This window comes from Elephas maximus, chromosome 10 (genome assembly GCF_024166365.1).
Source record: "Elephas maximus indicus isolate mEleMax1 chromosome 10, mEleMax1 primary haplotype, whole genome shotgun sequence".
NCBI lineage: Eukaryota > Metazoa > Chordata > Mammalia > Proboscidea > Elephantidae > Elephas > Elephas maximus.
Window position 1 is genome coordinate 81884759 of NC_064828.1, and position 15154 is coordinate 81899912.

General features: G+C 37.7%; 1 protein-coding gene across 2 annotated transcripts in view; it reads left to right on the forward strand.

The window, feature by feature from the left end:
• The window catches only part of SLC39A9 (solute carrier family 39 member 9), an 89896-nt gene that overhangs the window by 17397 nt on the left and 57345 nt on the right, over positions 1 to 15154 (forward strand). For both annotated transcript variants that reach the window (XM_049897701.1, XM_049897702.1), the window contains one exon: positions 7646 to 7754. In XM_049897701.1, the coding sequence (XP_049753658.1) occupies positions 7646 to 7754 (109 nt within the window). The remainder of the gene's footprint in view (positions 1 to 7645; positions 7755 to 15154) is intronic.

Sequence of the window (15154 nt, forward strand, 5' to 3'; positions counted from 1 at the left end):
GGGTCACATAACAACAATGTGTGTATAAATTTTTGTATGAGAAAATAATTTGAACTGTACACTTTCACTGAAAGCACAATAAAAAAAAAAACTATGCCTTCATAGAACATTTTTATGGGGAAGGGGTTGCAGGGACAAACAATAAACATGTTTATATCCTGAACTGAGACAAGGGGGTCAGGCTTTGTACCTCCCACCTGAAGGGATGATCTGGACAGTGTTACCAGGTCATACTACAGATACCTGGTCTCCCACTGCAGAAGTATGGTGAATATTTTCTTCCAGAATGTACCTTATCTCTTCATTTTTGTACTGGATCAGCAAAGGTTTTTACATTTTGAAGTTGAATTTTTTTCTTTCATGGTTTCTGTGTGTGTGTCCTTGCTAAGAAATCTTTGCTGTCCACAAGATTGCAAAGATTCACCTACATTTTTTTCTAGAGGTCTTTGAGTTTTACGTCTTCTTTTTAGATCTATAATCTATCAAGAATTGATTTTTATGTGTGATGTGCTCGAGTATATCTTCCCTTAATCTGCAAAACAGGGGCATCTTTCATTTCCACTTTCTTGAGTAGAGCAAGATCAAGATGCTGACAGGGCAGTTTTCTTCCCTAGCAATTTATTCAGTAGCTTGGATTGTGGAGTTATGAAACCAAGTCCCTGAAATGAAATAGTATGCTCAGCCCAGTTCAGTGTTACCCTCATTGTTATTATTGTCCTTCCTTAGGAGTAAAACTTTGTATTCATATATATATATATATATTTTATTAGTTAGAATGATAAAAACCCACTGCTGTTGAGTCCATCCAGACTCATAGTGACCCTAAAGGACACAGTAGAACTGCCCCATAGGGTTTTCCAAGGAGCACCCATGGGATTTGAACTGCTGACCTTTTGGTAGCAGCCGTAGCTCTTGACCACTATACCACCAGGGTTTCCAAAGAGAATGATGGAAAGACTAATTACCATGTCACCTTTTTTCCCCCCAGATGTTGTATTGTTTCGTTTATAAATATTTCAGTATTTTTTAAAAATAGGACTTCTTAGAAACATAACCAAAATAGGATCATCACACCAAAAACAGCAATGAATCCTTGTATCGTCAAATATCCAGTGTTCAAATTTTCCCTATTATTCATAAATTTAGTACAGTTTATTGTTTGAATAAAGATTCAAATAAGAACCACACCTTGCAGTTGCGATTTGGTTGCTATGTTGATTAAATGTTTTTTATTCTGTGGGTTTTCTTTCTCTCCTCTTACAGTTTGTTGAAGAAATCGTATGTGGAAGATTTTTTTAAACTATTGATTCAATTTCTAGATTGGCTTTAGGACTCTTCATATTTTCTAATTTTTCTTGAATCTTTTTTTTTTATATTTTTCTATTGACCATTTCTTCTGTTTTCAGTTTATTTCTACAAAGTTGTCCATAGTATTTTCTGATTGTTTTAAATTTCTGCTTTGTCTATTGCTGTGTCCCCCTTTTCATCTCTTCCATTATTATTTTTTTAAATTTTACTGTGTTTTAGGTTAAAGTTTACAGCGCAAATTTGTTTCTCATTCAAAGATTTATACACAATTTTTTTTTTTTTACATTGGTTACAACCCTCCCAATGTGTCAGCACTGCCACCCTTTCCCTTTATACCCCAGGTTCCCCGTTATCATTTGTCCAGTTTCCTTGTCCCTTACTGCCTTCTCATCTTCACTTTTGGGAAGATGTTGCCCATTTGGTCTCATATACTTGACTGAACTAGGAGCATGTTCTTCACATATGTTATTATTTGTTTTATTAAAAAAACCCAAACCAAACCCATTGCTGTCGAGTAGATTCTGACTCATGGTGGCTCTGTAGGACAGAGTAGGACTGCTCCATAGGATCCTAAGGGGTGCCTGGTAGATTTAAACTGCCGAACTTTTGGTTAGCAGCCGAACTCTTAACCACTGCACCACCAGGGTTTCGTTTTATAGGCCTGTCTAATCTTTGGCTGAAAGGTGGACTTCGGGAGTGGCTTCAGTTCTGAGTTAGCAGGGTGTCTGGAGGCTATAATCTTTGGGGTTCCTTCATTCTCTGTCAGACCAGTAAATCTGGTCTTTTTTTTGTAAAGTTGAATTTTGTTCTACATTTTTCTCCTGCTCTGTCTGGGACCCTCTGTTGTGATCCTTGTCAGAGCAGTTGGTGTTTGTAGCCAGGCATCATCATGTAGTTCTTCTGGGCTGAGGCTGGTTCATGTGGTCCATTAGTCCTTTGGACTAATATTTTCCTTGTGTCTTTGATTTTCTTCATTCTCCTTTGCTCCGGATGGGATGGGATGAATATATGTATCTTAGATGGCTGCTTGCAAGCTTTTAATACCCCAGATGATACTCACCAAAGTAGGATGTAGAACATTTTCTTCATGGACTATGTTATGCCAGTTGACCTAGATGCCCTCCGAGATCATGGTCCCCAGCCTTCAACCCCAGTAACTCGGTCCCTCAAGGTATTTGGATGTGTTTTAGGAAGCTTTGATGACTTTGCCTTGGGCAAGTTGTGCTGGCCTCCCTTATATTGCCTTTCCTGTCACCAAAGTTAGGTCTTATCTACCATCTAAACAAAAAAAAAACCTGTTGCCATCCAGTCGATTCTGACTCACTGTGACCCTATAGTGATTCCTGCTCACTCCTCTCTTCCCTCATAACTATCAAAAAGTGTTTTTTTCTGTGGGTAAAACTTCTCTTGGATTTTATAAAGTGGTCTCATATAACATTTGTCCTTTTGTAACTGACTTACTTCACTCAGCATAATGCCTTCCAGATTCATCCATGTTGTGAAATTTTGAGGATTCTCCAATTTCACCATTGTTCTTTATCCTTGCGTTGTATTCCATTGTATTTACTATAATTTGTCCGTTTATCTGTTAATGGGCACTTAGGTTGATTCCATCCTTTTTCCATTGTGAGTAATGCTGCAGTGAACATGGGTGTGCATATGTCTATTTGTGTGACAGCTCTTTTTTCTCTAGGTTATATTCCTTGGAGTGAAATTGCTGGATCATATGGTATTTCTATTTCTAGCTTTTTAAAGAAGCACCGTATTGTTTTCCATAATGGTTGTACCATTTTACATTCCCACCAGCAGTGCATAAGAGTTCTCATCTTCCTACCACCTCTCCAACATTTGTTATTTTCTGTTTTTTTTTATTAGTGCCAGTAACGTTGGAGTGAAATGGTGTCTCATGGTAGTTTTGATTTGTTTCTCTAATGGCTATTGACCGCGAACATTTCCTCATGTATCTGTTAGCTGCCTGAATGTCTTCTTTGGTGAAGTGTCTGTTCATATCCTTTGCTCATTTTTTAATTGGATTATTTGTCTTTTTGTTGTTGAGGTGTTGAAATATTCTATAGATTTTAGAGATTAGACTCTTGTTGAATGTGTGGTAGCCAAAAATTTTTTCCCAGTCTGTAGATTCTCTTTTTACCCTTTTGTTGAGTGTAAGTGTTTAATTTTTAGGAGCTGCCAGTTATCTAGTTTATCTTCTGGTGTTTGTGCATTGATAGTTATGGTTTGTATTCTCTTTATGCTGTGATTAGGGTTCCTAGTGTTGTCCCTATTTTTTCTTCCATGGACTTTATCATTTTTGATTTTCTATTTGGGTCTTGGATCCATTTTGAGTTAGTTTTTGTGTATGGTATAAGGTATGGGTCTTGTTTCATTTTTTTACAGATGGACATCCAGTTTTGTCAGCACCATTTGTTAAAAAGACTGTCTTTTCCCCATTTAAAATGAACTTTGTCAAAGATCAGCTGACAATAGGTGGATGGATTTACATCTGGGTTCTCAATTCTGTTCCATTGGTCCATGTGTCTGTTGTGACTGCCGTGGCTGTATAGTAGGTTCTGAGATCAGGCCATGTCACCTTCTTTACACAGAATAGAATTAATTTTCCATCTTGTGTTCTTCACACTCTGACAGATTGTCTCCAATGAGTACTGTAATTAGTAGTGCTTCGTGAGTTTAGTGACTTGGAAAAGACAAAAAGTCTTAGAATAGCTCAGTGTTAAATATTAATATAGTAGTGCCAGTTGTTTGGTATCATTTCCCCAAGACTGCTTAAATCACTTTCTCCTATTACGTCCTATATATCTTCACAAGGCATGTAAAAATATTCTTGTTTTACAGAAGACAAGTTCAGGTTCTAGGTGGTTAACTAATTTGGTCATGGAGTCAGTTCTACCTCCCAACTACTAAATTCTTTCAGAATACTCTCTGATTTCTGTGTAGTGAATGGCCATCTCTAATGCAGGAAGGGCTGACCTGGCCCTAGTGCCAGGGAGCTGGGACCCCATATAGCCAAGTATTATTTTGTACTGACATTGCAGCTGCTGTTCCCCCTTTTCCAGTGGAGGCACAATGAGATGTGGACTCCTTCTGTCCTCCCAAACAAGGAGGGACTTTCAGGTGAGAATCCAGTCTCCTTTAGAGAAAGTGTTTATAAACAGTGTTAGGCCCCCAGCCTTGCACTTAGAAGTTCGGTAGTATATTAGAGGTAATACAGCTACTATTGTTGTTGTTGACCATGTAAAAAAACTAAAACAGATAAGCGAAATATATGCTATACTATTAAAACACTGAAATTTAATCAAATACGTAGACATTAGAGATTATTGGTGATTATCAGGGAGGTGGGGGAAGGGGAATTTTTCCTTAATGGGCATTGAATTTATGTTAATAGTGGTGAAATGGTTTAGAAAAGGATAGCAAGAATGGTTGTACAACTTGAAGAGTGTAATCGGTGTTACTGAATTGTACATGTAGAAATTGTTGATATTGCATTTGTTTTGTTATGTATATTTTTACCACAATAAAAAAAATTTTTCATAAGCAGCATATATAATTACCTTCTTGTTTTTTTTAAAGGCCCCTGGGTGGCAAATGGTTAAGTGCTTGGCTGTTAATTGAAAGGTTGGCTATTCAAACCCACCCAGAGGCACTCCAGAAGAAAGGCTGTTTTTGGAAGGTCACAGCTATGAAAACCCAATGGAGCACAGTTCTACTCTGACACACGTGGGGTCACTGTGAGTCAGACTTGACTCAACGGCACCTGGTTTGGCTTTGGTTTGTAGTTTTTAAGCTCGTTTTGCATACTGCTAAGATCCTAGGAAGCCATATTAGGGTATACTACTGCTTCAAGAAACTTCGATACCTAATCTTTTAAATCTTGTATGACCAGAAGCAGTTTCACAAAGAAATCTGGATAAAAAGAAAACAATTGGAATTAAGTCGGACTAAAACCATAGGCCATTTTAATGTTGACATTTAAAAAACATTTTTTTATTTGAGTAATACATGTTCATTGTAGATATGTTATAAAATAAAAATTAAATTATCTAGAGATAACCATCGTTAATGTTTTAATGTACACTTGTTCTGCTTATATGACTAAATATTTTTTCCTTTATAAGTATGAGCTTATGATACATACTGTTTGCAACCGACTTTGTCTTTATAGCAGGACCTTGTGACTTTCTGTATCAGTGAATAAACCCGTGTCATTTTTTTAAATAATACTGTGTTTTTGGTGAAAGTTTACACAGCAAATTAGATTCTCACTTAACAATTTCTATACATATCGTTCAGTGATATTGGTTACATTTTTCATAATGTATCAGCGTTCTCATTATTTCTGTTTCCTTTAATCTAGCTTCCATCCTCCCCGACCGCCCTCTTACCTCCTCATCTTTGCTTTAGGGTAAATGTTTCCCATTTGGTCTCATATAGATGATTATTTAAAGGAGTATGGTACTTATGAGTGATACTGTTTATTTTATGAGCCAATCTATTATTTGACTGAAAGGTGACCTCTGGAAGTGGCTTTAGTTCCGAATTTAAAGATTATCTCAGGGACTAGTCTTAGGGGTTTCTCTAGTCTCTACCAGTCCAGTAATCTGGCCTTTTTTAGGAATTGGAGGTTAGTTCTACACTTCTCCCATTATATCTGGGACCATCTCTTGCGTCCCTGGTCAGAATGGTGCTGGTCGCCAGGCACCATGTAGTTCTAGCTCTTCTGGTCTCAGGTTAGAAGAGGCCTTGGTTTGTGTGGGCTATTAGTTTCTTCTTTGACTCTTTGGCTTCCTTCTTTCTCTTTTTTTTTTTTAAATAATATTTTATTGTGTGGAATTAGGTGAATGTTCACACAGCAAATTAGGTTCCATTTAACAATTTCTATACAAATTGTTCTGTGCCATTGGTTACAGTTTTCACAATGTGACGGCATTCTCATTATTTCCATTTTGTTTGCTGTTCCCATTGGTGTAGTTTCCTTCCCCCCTTGCCTTCTCATCTTCAATTTTGGATAAATGTTGACTATTTGGTCTCATATAACTGTATGTGATTGTTTAAGGGCGTTTATTACTTACAAGTGATACTGTTTATTTTATAAGTAATCTATTATTTGCCTGAAAGGTGACCTCCGGAAATAGCTTCGGGGGTTCCTCTAATCTCTATTGGTCTAGTTCTAGTTCTGGTCTCAGGTTAGAAGAGGCCATGGTTCATGTGGGCCATTAGTCCTGTGGACTAGTTTCTTCTCTGAGCCTTTGATTTTCTTCATTCTCTTTTGCTCCATGGAAGTAGAGACCAATAGTTGTATCTTAGAAGGATGCTCAATACAAGCTTTTAAGATCCCAGGTGCTACTCACCAAACTCGGATGTAGAGCATTAACTTTATGAACTGTCTTATACCAGTTGACTGAGTTGTCCCACGAGACTGTGGTCCTCAGTCTTCAAAACAGAAAACCAAAGTCGCAAGGTATTTGGCTATGTCTAGGAATTATCTGTAACTGTGCCCCCCATCTGCTTTATTATGAAGTGTATATGTGCACTTTATGAAGATATTCTTGAGGGTGAGAGAGAGAGAAGGGCTTTACATGACGTGTTACTGACTTGGAAAGTTGGAAGAATATATATGCAGCACACACAAACATGTATATATATATATATGCCTGCAAATAGACCTGTGCGTGGACACTCGCATACTTACATGTGCCTTCCTATACACATATGCATGCGTACGTATGTACCTGTGTAACCACACATTTTTTTTAGTTGTTAATGTTGCTGTTGCAGACCCATGTCATGGCTGAGTGCTGTGGTATTGTGATTATTTAGTCAATCTCCTTTCTTGGATATTTTGGTTATTTTCAAGTTTGCACCGTAAATAAAATGCAGTGGTCTTCTTTGCGTGTATCTTCCTTCCTTAGGGTGAACTTTGGAAGTAAACTGCTGGATCACAGAATTCACATTTTTAAGGCTTTTGATCTAAATTGCCAAATTATATTCTAGGTAGGTTGTAAGATTTCACATTCCTTCTGGTGTTAAGACACATGCTTATTTCTCCTTGTCCTAGGTAGTGGACATTTTCCTACATCATTAACAATCAGGTAAATTAAAAAATCTATCTGCTTGTTTTAATTGGCATTAATTATTCATGAAGCTGAACATTTTTCATGTTTACGGGCCATTGTAGGCTTTGGTCTCACAAATAAGTAGTTCACAGTTTTGATTGCAGATATACAAATAAGTAGTTCACAGTTTTGATTGCAGATATTTCAGAAACTTTTTCTCGTTAGTTAGTTAATCCGTTCACCCATGTCTTATGTTTTCTTTCCAGGATCGACTAAAGCTGGTGACTGTTTTGGGTGCCGGTCTTCTCTGTGGAACTGCACTGGCAGTCATCGTGCCTGAAGGAGTACATGCACTTTATGAAGACATTCTTGAGGGTGAGAGAGAGAAAGGGAGAGAAGGGCCTTATGTGACATATGTTATTGACTTGAAAGGTTGGAAGGAGAAGCTTAGCGGTATTTTTTCTGAACATAGTTCATGCTTGCCATAGAATTCTGCCCTGGGAAGAGCCCTTAAGAGGTATCTGTTGACACCTTTGACAGTGAACACATCCTTAGCAGTTTGCAAATACTCCATGAATACCATTTATTTACTTGTAATATAGCATAAGTTTCAGTCTTTTAATGTTTGACAGCTCTTTTTTTTTCCCCTGACCCAATGGCTGTGATCTTTTGGAAGTAGATCACTAGGCCTTTCTTCCAAGGTGCTTCTGGGTGGATTCAAACCGCCAACCTTTCGGTCAGTAGCTGAGTACTTAACTGTTTTCATTACCCGGAGACTCCCTGACAGTCCTTTTTAAATGCCCACTCACAAAACTTCCAAAACCCCACACGTATTTGTTGTTCTTGTTGTTAGGTGCTGTCGAGTCAGTTCGAACTCATAGCAACCATGTGTGCGACAGAAGGAAACATTGCCCAGTCCTGTGCCATCCTCACAATTGTTATGCCTTAGCCCATTGTTGCAGCCACTGCGTCATGTATTTTTGGTGTGACTGAAAAAATATAGTGATATACATGTTTGGGTTCAAGGACCCTTTATGATAAACTTTGTAGATAAATGGTGGAGACTGCTGAGGTAAAGGCTAACTAAAAAATTAAAGAGGCCTTTCTTGGCCCTAATAACAGGCAGAGAACAGCATAGCTTAATGAGAGGAAATGGTGGGTAGTAAGCTTAATTATAGTCTTTCCTGGTGTGGACCTTCACACCAGCTTGAAAGCATACTTGATTCAAGTTCGTGACTCAGCAAAATCACATTACTACACATATGGAACTTCACAGTTACCTGTGAAGGATTGAAACCACAACTGCTGAATTGGTGAGTTGAATCCTCAAAAGCCAAGAGTCTACTGGACTTTAAGAATAGTATGAAGAGGTAAGAACCTTCTAACTTTCTTACTAGATCCATTAAGTACTTTTTCAGATCTTGGCACAGGAAAAGAACTGTGTTCTTTATCCAGAATGATGATGCTCTTACGTTGGATATGGATATACGGGCGTAATGGTGTTCTGGTGGGCAAAGAATGGTGGCAGACGTTATATTTCAGGATCACAAGGGTCTTATTGCAAAACAGGATAAGGGCTGAGGGGAAAAATAATAAATCCAGAGCCCTAGAGCGGTGTTTTCACTGTTTTTAGAACACACATCCCATCAGGGAAAAAAAAAAAAAGATATACATACACTATTGCATTGATTTACTGTGTACTTTGTAAAACATGCGACAAAAATAGGAGATTTTGAAGTATGAGATAAAAGTAAATGTATACAGAAGATCAGTATTTTCTTTCATATACCAGTAGAGCATCTTGTATTTTCTGGAATGTGACTGTTAACACTATCTGGTGGGGGGTGACTTTCTTGGTGTATTAGAAAGCATTTAGAACATGGCTAAATAGACAATTAAAATTTTCTTCTGTTTGGCTTTGTACTTAAGAATTATGGGAGGCGGTTTTTTTTTTTTTTTTTCACCCCCTATACTTGGCTGATAATAGAAAGCCCCTGAGAAGTGCATTTTAAAAGTATAGTTTCCTGGTCCCCAACCTACTCTACTGAACCGGAATTTCCAGGGAAGTGAACCGAGAGTCTGTATTTTTAACCAGTTGCCAAATGATTCTTATTAGACAAGTTAGGGAAAGATTGGGGCAGAGGAAAGAGGTTATTCAGATACAATTGTTGTTTCTTTAATGATAGTTTCATTGAGATATAACTCACATGCTGTATTTCAGATATAGTTTTAAGTTTAGCTATTACTTGTTGGGTGTTGTTCCTTTATTTTCAGTCTTTCCTGATTTTGTACCTAAAATAATTCTGTGCATTCTTTTGAAAACAGATTACAGTGTGCTTCATAAACTTGCTTTTTCTCTAAAATAAGTATCCCATCCTCTTTAACCTCTTGAACAGGTTTTTGTATAAACATGAGGTTTTATTTCTCTTGTGTAAGTTTACAAGCGGGTTTGGTGGGTCATAAGGTAAGTGTATGTTTAACTGTCTGACAAACTGCCGACCTGTCTTCCAAAGGTGCTGTACCGTTTTGCATTCCCACCAATAATGTATGACAGTCCTGGTTGCTTCTCTTCCTTGCCATTACTTTGAGTTGTCTGTTTTGTTTTATTCTTTTATTTTCGCTATTCTCATAGGTGGGTAGAGTTCCTGGGTGGCACGATGGTTAAGTGCTCAACTACTAACCAAAAGGTTGGCAGTTCAAACCTACTCAGAGGTGCCTTGGAAGTAAGGCCTGGCGATCTGCTTCCAAATGTTCACAGCCTTGAAAACCCTGTGCAACAGTTCTGCTCTACATACATGGGGTCACCATGAGTCAGAATCAACTCGACAGCAACTAACAACCGCAGCAGTAGGTGGGTAGTGGTGTTTCAAAGTGACTTTAATTTGCATTTCCCTAATGACTAATTATGGAAGATTTTGAATATCTCTTCATATGCTTAATTGCCATCAACTTATCTTCTTTGGTGAAGCATCTTTCTAACCCACCAGCCGCTCCAAGGGAGAAAGATGCAGCAGTCTGCTTACCTAAAGATTTACAGCCTTGGAGACATTATGGGGTGGTTCTACTTTGCCCCATAGGGTTGCTATGAGTTGGAATCAACTCAACGGTGATGGGTTAGGTTTAGTTTTTGGTGCGGCATCTGTTCAAATCTTTTGCCCATTTTTTAAATTGGGTTTTCTTATTATCGGGTTTTCAGAGTTCTTTATATATTCTAGATAGAAGTCTTTTATTAGATAAGCGATCTGCAAATATTTTCTCCCAGTGTGTGGCTTATCTTAGTGTCTTTTGCAGAACAGGTTTTAATTTTGATGAAGCCCGATTTTCAATTTTTTTCTTTCATGGTTCATGTTTTTGGTGTCAGATCTAAAAATCAATTGTTGAATCCAAGTTCACAAAGATTTTCTCTTCTGTTTTCTTTGTGAAATGTTACAGTTTTCAGCCTGTGATCCATTTTGAGTTATTTTTTAATATGGTAATTATAAAGGTTTATTTATTGCACATGGGTGGATGCCCATTTGTTTCAGTACCGTTTGTTGAATTGCCTTTGCATCTTTGTCAGAAGTCAGTTGACAATATTTGTGTTGTTTCTTTCTGGATCTGTGTGTCTCCATTGATCTATGTGTTTATCCTTTGCCAGTTGTCCTGATGACTGTAGCTTTATAGTTAATTTTGAACTTATGTGGTGCGGGTCCTATAACTTTATTCTAATTGTATGAAATCGTTTTGACTAAACTAGTTCCTTTGATTTTCCATAAAATTTTTGGAATCTGCTTGTCATTATCTCCAAAATATCATGGTAGGATTTTCATTTGGATGAAGTTGAATCTGTAGATATTTTGGGAAGAATTGGCATTTTTTAAGAATATTGAGTTTTCTAATCCATGAACACGATATATTTCTCCATTTATTTAGTTTTTTAAAATTTCTGTCATCAGTGTTTTGTAGTTTTTCTGAAGATATTTTGTTAAATTTATACCTAAATATTTCCTGCTTTTTGTGTAGTTTAAATGGTACTTTTGAAAAAGTTTAAATTTCCAATTGTTTCTTGCCAGTATATAGAAATATAATTGATGTTTTACACTGGCCTTGTATCCCGCAACTTGGCTAAACTCACTTATTGATTCTTAGGAGCTTTCTTTGTAGATTCCTTGGTTCTACATAAAAAAATCATATTATGCACCTCTGCTGAAGATGCTTGTCTTTCCATTCGTTAAGTGTGCTTACCCTTACCTGCTTTAAAGTCTTTGAGTATTCTAGTATCTGCATTTTCTTGGGGTTGGGATGCTTATCTTTTCCCTTGATAATTAGTCAGATTTTTCTGTTTCTTTGTCAGGTAATTTTGGATTGTGTCCTGGACATTTTAAGGATGTAATGTGAGACTGTGGGTCCTGTTAAAATCCTCTGGAGAATATTTATTTCTTTTGTTTGAGCAGACAGTTAACCTGGTTAGGTTCATACTGCAAGTTTTTTTCTTTCTTTCTTTTTTTTAAATAAGAGACCAAAATTTATTAATGGTTACCAGAGGTGGGAGGGAGGGAAAGGGGGGTTAACAGTGATGGAAAAACTACACTGATTAAGGGTAAGTTTGCACAGTCAATTATTGTAATTGTTGTCAATAAGTTGTATACCTGTAGAATTGGCAAAAGTTGTGTGACAGATATATTTACAACAATGACCAAAAAAACAAAAGAGGAGCTAATGAGGCTGCTTATGTACAACCAAACACCTCATGGGATTTGGCTCGTTGGTTTAGAGGTTAGGGTCATGGTTTCATGGGACATCCCAGTTAGTTGGCCTAATGACGGTTCAGCGCTTCTGTTCTACCTCCTAATTCTTTGCATAGTGCCTGGGGTCTTAAAAGCTTGCAAGCGACCATCCAAGGCTCAACATTTGATCTCTGTTCACCTGGCGCAAAAGAGCAGATTGCAAGTTTTGCCTCAGCTTTTTTGGGTGATGATTCCTTTTTTGTTTCAGTTTTCAAAGCCTTTGTAATGCCATTTTGGGCATATCTTGTGCATGCTGTGTTCAGTGGTGAACCTGGAACTTGTTGACTTATACACAAAATTAAAGAAGCTCCTTCCACTGCTCTTTCCTCTCCAGTATTCCTCGCACACTCTCCGGCTCCCAAGGGTCCGTTTTCCTGGTCTTCTGGCCAGGAAGATGGAGTTTTAGCTACCTGTGCTGTCATTGCACAGTTCCATATGGCTTGGGCTGCGGCAAAGTAGCAAGAAAAAAGAGGATAGACTAACCCCCCCACCCCCACCCCATCATCTTCAGACCACCGGTGTCCCCTTTTGCAGAGAGGTGGGTTTTTTCCTTGGGATTTTAGCTGCCTGTGTTGCTGCCATGGAGCTCTGCAACTGGGGCTGCTTTTAAGGCAGGACTGGGAACGAAAAACAGGGAAAAAGAGGGCTTCTCTTTACACTGACACCTCTCGGCAGCCCCTTTTCCCACTGCTCTGGCCAGAAGGACAAGGTTTCTTAAAGTTTTTGCTGTCCTCGCTCCTTTGGCTGTTGTTTAGTTTTCAGAGTCCTCAGGTAATTGGTTTTTTGTGTGTTTTGTCCGGAGTTTTTAGTCGTAATCAGTGGGCAATTGTGGCTGTAGAGGGTTTACTCCAGCCTGGCCAGCACCAGAAGTCCCCATTATTCTTTTTAAAAAGTAAAATATTAATATCCCACTATTTTTTGTGGCAGCTCAACCACAGTAGCTTTAAGCTTAAGCTGTCTCCAGATTTTCCATATCTCATAATACTGATAAATTTAGTGACACTACTTCAGTTTCTACTGCTTTGTCTTTTCTTCCTCTCCTCCCGCTCTCTCCTCCCCCCTCATCCTATCTTTCTTTGTTGTATATTAAACCAACTTTTCTCTAGTTTCAGGAAGGAGTTTGCTTATGTGTTACTACAGCCTATGATATTTACTTCTTTCGTGGACATTATAATTATAATAATTAGCAGAGCTCAGTATACCATATTCACTAAGTGATGTGACACTTTAATAAGCATTATTAAATGCTAATTAATGTAAAAAGGAACCTCTCATATACTCTTCTACAATTACAGCTCTGAAATTAGGTGATTATCAGCTTTCATGTGAGAAAGCTATCTTTCTATAGAAGCAGAGATTTTAAGAACTTCAAAGTTTATTGAATATTGCATGGTTGCATACTGTCTTAGTTATCTAGTGCTGCTATAATAGAAGTACAACAAGTGGATTGCTTTAACAAACAGAAATTTATTCTCTCATAGTTTAGGAGGCTAGGAGTCCAAATTCAGGGCACCACCTCCACGGGAAGGCTTTCTGTCTCTGTCGGCTCTGGGGAGAGTCCTTGTCATCAATCTTCCCCTGGTCTAGGAGCTTCTCAGTGCAGGGACCCCAGGTCCAAGGACGTGCTCTTCTGCTGGCTCTCCTTGCTTGGTGGTAATGAGGTTCCTCTACTCTCTGCTTGCTTCTTTCTTTTATAACTCAAAAGAGATTGACTCAAGATACAACCTAATCCTGTAGGTTGTATCCTGCCATATTAACGTAACTGCCTCTAATCTTGCCTCATTAACATCATAAACCAAAACCAAACCCATTGCCATTGAGTCAATTCCAACTCATAGCAACCCTATAGGACAGAGTAGAACTGTCCCATAGGGTTTCCAGGGAGTGGCTGGTGGATTCAGACTGCTGACCTTTTGGTTAGCAGCTGAGCTCTTAACCACTGAGCAACCAGGGTTCACATTAACCATCATAGAGGTTAGGATTTAAACACATAAAATAATTACATCATATCACAAAATGAAGGACAATCACACAATACTGGGAATTGTGGCCTAGCCAAGTTGACACATTTTAAGGGTGCACAGTTCAATCCATAACATACCATAATGCTTTGGAATGCTAGAATAGGTATGTTTAGGAAGGCAGACTACTAGGCCAAGGGCCTAAATAAAATGGGCACATGTATAATTGTCTGGATAATTGTTAAAACAGCTGTCATCAGGAATGGTTCAAATATAGATTATCCCATTAATTTTTCACCATTTTTCCAAGAATGCTACATATCAGATTTGCTTTACATTTAAACAAAGTGGGGTTAAATACACTATTATGTTTAATTAACTCATGTCCCATCATTCTTTAATAAAATAGAGCTCTTTAAGATTTTTATTATACTTGATTTTCAGGATTCTGAAACTTGGATAATTGTGGACTAATGAGACCTAAAAAAAAAAAAAAAAAACTACTTTTTTAGTTTTTTTTAATAAGACCTACCTCTTATTTTGTCTGTTAAAATGTTTAGTCTCTGCATCCTTCCCACCTCTTCGTCTCCCCTTTCCCCAACATTGTTTTATTGTTCAGTATTGTATCTCTGATGAGATTTTCAGGCCAAGTATTTAACATAAGGTGTTTAAAAATAAATCACTCAAATTAATTCCATTTAATTTGTAGCTGTATTGCTGAACATTTAGTGAGCACTTCCCATATACCAGGTATTGTGCAAAGCTCCTCACATATATTATTTAGTTTAATCCTCACAGAAACCCCCTGAGGCGGATACTATTTTGTAGATGAGAAAATTGAACCACAGAGAGGCTGAGTAACTTGACCAGTAAGTGTCCAGACCAGGATTTGAACACGAGCAGTCTTACTCTAAAGCCTCCACTCTTAATGACACTCTGCTAGATAGTTTATAAGAAATTTCAGATCATCAATGCAATATTTATCTGCTAAAGAAATCTGTTTCCTAATTTACAATAAGAGATTTTTCTTTCAGAAATATGGTAATAT